Raw genomic sequence first — 4,555 nt, 5'->3', positions numbered from 1 at the left:
CTTAGTGCACTGGGATTGTTTCAATAACGATATTGTCAGTACCGCCATAGAAAAAAGAAGATTCCAAGCGCACATTTTGCAACGCGCATTTGAATAGGCATAACTGTGTGGTCAGGTCGTGTACAGTAAAGATCTACTTTTGTGTGGGGTGTCTCAAGTGTGTCGTGCTTTCGTCACACGCATTTTAATTTCTGTTGGTAAATTCCAGTGTAGCGTTAATCTGAACAGTGATGATCTTTCAGAGAGACCTCATTTGAACTCGGAGAAAGGGCTGTGCTCTTCATTATTTGCGATTCGAAACCTCCAGTCGAGCTTCGACGGATTGACTGTGCGGAGTGACTCCCCTTGAATTGACTCGAAGCCGCGGGACTCGACGGTTCGCACATTTTCAAAACAAATGTGGCATATTTTCGTGTTGTATCTTCATTCATCGGGGAGTCTGATACTAAATATGAACGGTAAGAATGCTCTGAACCCTACACGTATTATATCCCCATCGTTTTTTCGTTCACATTTGCCCAACATGTTAATTTGCTGAGCGGGGTTTATGTCGTCTGCTAGGGCAATCAAACCACTGCATGCAGTCTGCACTGACTGAGTCTACACGCACGAGGCACGCTGGTAATAAGTCTTATAATGGTAAGAACGTTCTGAACCCTACACGTTTTCGATTACGATTGTTCTTGCCTTGAAATAATAATTCGGAAACCATTCATTTACTGAACTGATGCAGTCGTATTTCAGTGTAGTCAGTGCGGCTACGTATGACAGAGTCGATCGAGTCAGTCTTCCAAACTGGTCTAGCTGGTACGTTATCGGAATAACACTTGTGTTTTCTGCTAGCGGGTGGGAATTTTATATTAACTCATCATTTGGTAATGTGGATGATAAGCTACATGCCACTAACACGATGAGAAAAATCTATGCAAGTCGGCGAGAATTAGATGAAACCCAGCGGCTTCTATTTTTAGATCAGTGGCAGCCGCACTGTGGCACAGGCACATGCAATCTGTCAGAAAAAAACCACTTCTGCTTTAATTGAGAAGTAGGGAATGTATGGTCATTTGGTATTGTGGAGAATATAAGCTACATGTCAGTAATTAATTCTGAGGATGAGAGCACAGTCTTGCTTAGGTAAAGGGCGTAAGAATACGCTCTGTGGAAAAGTTAGCGCTAACAGTTTTAGCGCATCGCCATTAGCCAATCAACTGGTTCACATCAGTCATGTGACACCAGTACTTACTGACAATTATTATTATTATTATTATTATTAAATAAGGAGGAAACATGGGGGAAGGGTGGGTGGATGAGCACGAATAAAATAAAGCCAATAAGAAGAGGGAGAGCGGAAGGGGTGAGGTGGGGTTACGGGGTGTGATGGGATGACGGAGGGTGTGATGGGATGACGGAGGGTGTGATGGGATGACGGAGGGTGTGATGGGATGACGGAGGGTGTGATATGATGACGGAGGGTGTGATGGGATGACGGAGGGTGTGATGGGATGACGGAGGGTGTGAGGGGATGACGGAGGGTGTGATGGGATGACGGAGGGTGTGATGGGATGACGGAGGGTGTGATGGGATGACGGAGGGTGTGAGGGGATGACGGAGGGTGTGATGGGATGACGGAGGGTGTGATGGGATGACGGAGGGTGTGATGGGATGACGGAGGGTGTGATGGGATGACGGAGGGTGTGAGTGGATGACGGAGGGTGTGAGGGGATGACGGAGGGTGTGAGGGGATGACGGAGGGTGTGAGGGGATGACGGAGGGTGTGATAGGATGACGGAGGTGGTGATGGGATGACGGAGGGTGTGATGGGATGACGGAGGGTGTGAGGGGATGACGGAGGGTGTGATGGGATGACGGAGGGTGTGATGGGATGACGGAGGGTGTGATGGGATGACGGAGGGTGTGAGGGGATGACGGAGGGTGTGAGTGGATGACGGAGGGTGTGAGGGGATGACGGAGGGTGTGATGGGATGACGGAGGATGTGAGGGGATGACGGAGGGTGTGAGGGGATGACGGAGGGTGTGATGGAATGACGGAGGGTGTGAGTGGATGACGGAGGGTGTGAGGGGATGACGGAGGGTGTGAGGGGATGACGGAGGGTGTGAGGGGATGACGGAGGGTGTGATGGGATGACGGAGGGTGTGATGGGATGACGGAGGGTGTGATGGGATGACGGAGGGTGTGAGGGGATGACGGAGGGTGTGAGGGGATGACGGAGGTTGTGAGGGGATGACGGAGGGTGTGATGGGATGACGGAGGGTGTGATGGAATGACGGAGGGTGTGATGGAATGACGGAGGGTGTGATGGGATGACGGAGGGTGTGATGGGATGACGGAGGGTGTGAGGGGATGACGGAGGGTGTGATGGGATGACGGAGGGTGTGAGGGGATGACGGAGGGTGTGATGGGATGACGGAGGGTGTGATGGGATGACGGAGGGTGTGAGGGGATGACGGAGGGTGTGAGGGGATGACGGAGGGTGTGATGGGATGACGGAGGGTGTGATGGGATGACGGAGGGTGTGAGGGGATGACGGAGGGTGTGAGGGGGTGACGGAGGGTGTGAGGGGGTGACGGAGGGTGTGAGGGGATGACGGAGGGTGTGAGGGGATGACGGAGGGTGTGAGGGGATGACGGAGGGTGTGAGGGGATGACGGAGGGTACGTGTGAGGGGGTGACGGAGGGTGTGAGGGGGTAACGGAGGGTGTGAGGGGTGACGGAGGGTGTGAGGGGGTGACGGAGGGTGTGAGGGGGTGACGGAGGGTGTGAGGGGATGACGGAGGGTGTGAGGGGATGACGGAGGGTGTGAGGGGATGACGGAGGGTGTGAGGGGATGACGGAGGGTGTGAGGGGATGACGGAGGGTGTGAGGGGATGACGGAGGGTGTGATGGGATGACGGAGGGTGTGAGGGGATGACGGAGGGTGTGAGGGGATGACGGAGGGTGTGAGGGGATGACGGAGGGTGTGATGGGATGACGGAGGGTGTGAGGGGGTGACGGAGGGTGTGAGGGGATGACGGAGGATGTGGGTGGGTAAGATGAGGTAAACCAGACAAAATTCAATAAAGCGACGACTAGAGAGAGAGAGAGAGAGAGAGAGAGAGAGAGAGAGAGAGAGAGAGAGAGAGAGAGAGAGAGAGAGAGAGACAGAGACAGAGACAGACAGACAGACAGACAGACAGACAGGAAGACAGGAAGACAGACTGACAGACAGACAGACAGACAGACAGACAGACAGACAGACAGACAGACAGACAGACAGACACAAAGATGTACGTTTTAAATAAGAATAGCCAACGATTATAAAAACGGCAATTAGACAAGCAATGCGTGAACTTTTATTGACAATGATAGGATGTTGTACATGCACCAAAGTTCGTTATATTGTTTGTGAATTTAATTCAGTTTCACAGGCAATGACATACCTCCCCCATCCCACCTTCTCGATCTCCCCATTAACACTGACACACCCACACACACACACACACACACACACACACACACACACACACACACACACATACACATACACACACCAACACACACACACACACACACACACACACACACACACACACACACACGACCGTTAACCGTTAAGAAGTCACATTTCAGAAGCCAACCATGACTACAACGACACGACTGAAGAGCCTCGCACAATTTCAAAAGGGAGAGTCAAAACTGGGCCAAGGTCACCCAAGGACAGCAGCAGGCGAGCACCTGAGGAAGAAGGTCAAGTACACATGACCTCAGCTAGCCTCTGCACTATATCACTTTTACAGTGTCCCGCCGCGGCCAGGTGAAAGTCTAGCTTCCGGCACGTGCAATCGTTGATGCAAGGTCGAAGGTCAGTTTGGCACGCGCGATCTTACGCTAGCCGTGCCTGGCACTGCCCCTTGGGAGCGGAAGGGTCCTGGGGAAGGACAGGGAGGGAGACGAGGGAGGCTTTGGGGGGGGGGGGGGTTCTTTGAAATGGGGTTTTAAAGCTACAGAGATGTGATTTTTGTGGTGAAAGCCTGGACAGCCATGCGGTTCTGTATATCAATCAATATATCAATCAATATGAGGCTTATATCGCGCGTATTCCGTGGGTACAGTTCTAAGCGCAGGGATTTTGTTTTTAAAAACATTTTTTATGCAATTTATATCGCGCACTTATTCAAGGCGCAGGGATTTATTTATGCCGTGTGAGATGGAATTTTTCTTACACAATACATCACGCATTCACATCGACCAGCAGATCGTAGCCATTTCGGCGCATATCCTACTTTTCACGGCCTATTATTCCAAGTCACACGGGTATTTTGGTGGACACTTTTATCTATGCCTATACAATTTTGCCAGGAAAGACCCTTTTGTCAATCGTGGGATCTTTAACGTGCACACCCCAATGTAGTGTACACGAAGGGACCTCGGTTTTTCGTCTCATCCGAAAGACTAGCACTTGAACCCACCACCTAGGTTAGAAAAGGGGGGGGGGGGGGGGGGGAGAAAATTGCTAACGCTCTGACCCAGGGTCGAACTCGCAACCTCTCGCTTCCGA

General features: G+C 51.6%; 1 protein-coding gene across 1 annotated transcript; it reads right to left on the bottom strand.

Annotated features, from left to right (window-relative positions):
* Positions 1-1,365: 1,365 nt before the first annotated feature.
* LOC138956813 (uncharacterized) lies at positions 1,366-3,086 on the bottom strand (the record flags this gene model as incomplete). The annotated part of the gene is made up of 1 exon (XM_070328072.1): positions 1,366-3,086. A coding segment is annotated over one exon (1,721 nt), but the record flags the coding sequence as incomplete, so codon positions are not given.
* Positions 3,087-4,555: the final 1,469 nt, after the last annotated feature.

This window comes from Littorina saxatilis, unplaced genomic scaffold (assembly GCF_037325665.1).
Source record: "Littorina saxatilis isolate snail1 unplaced genomic scaffold, US_GU_Lsax_2.0 scaffold_1200, whole genome shotgun sequence".
Classification (NCBI taxonomy): domain Eukaryota; kingdom Metazoa; phylum Mollusca; class Gastropoda; order Littorinimorpha; family Littorinidae; genus Littorina; species Littorina saxatilis.
Note: the sequence above shows the minus strand (reverse complement) of the source record. Positions and strands in the feature narration are given on the sequence as shown.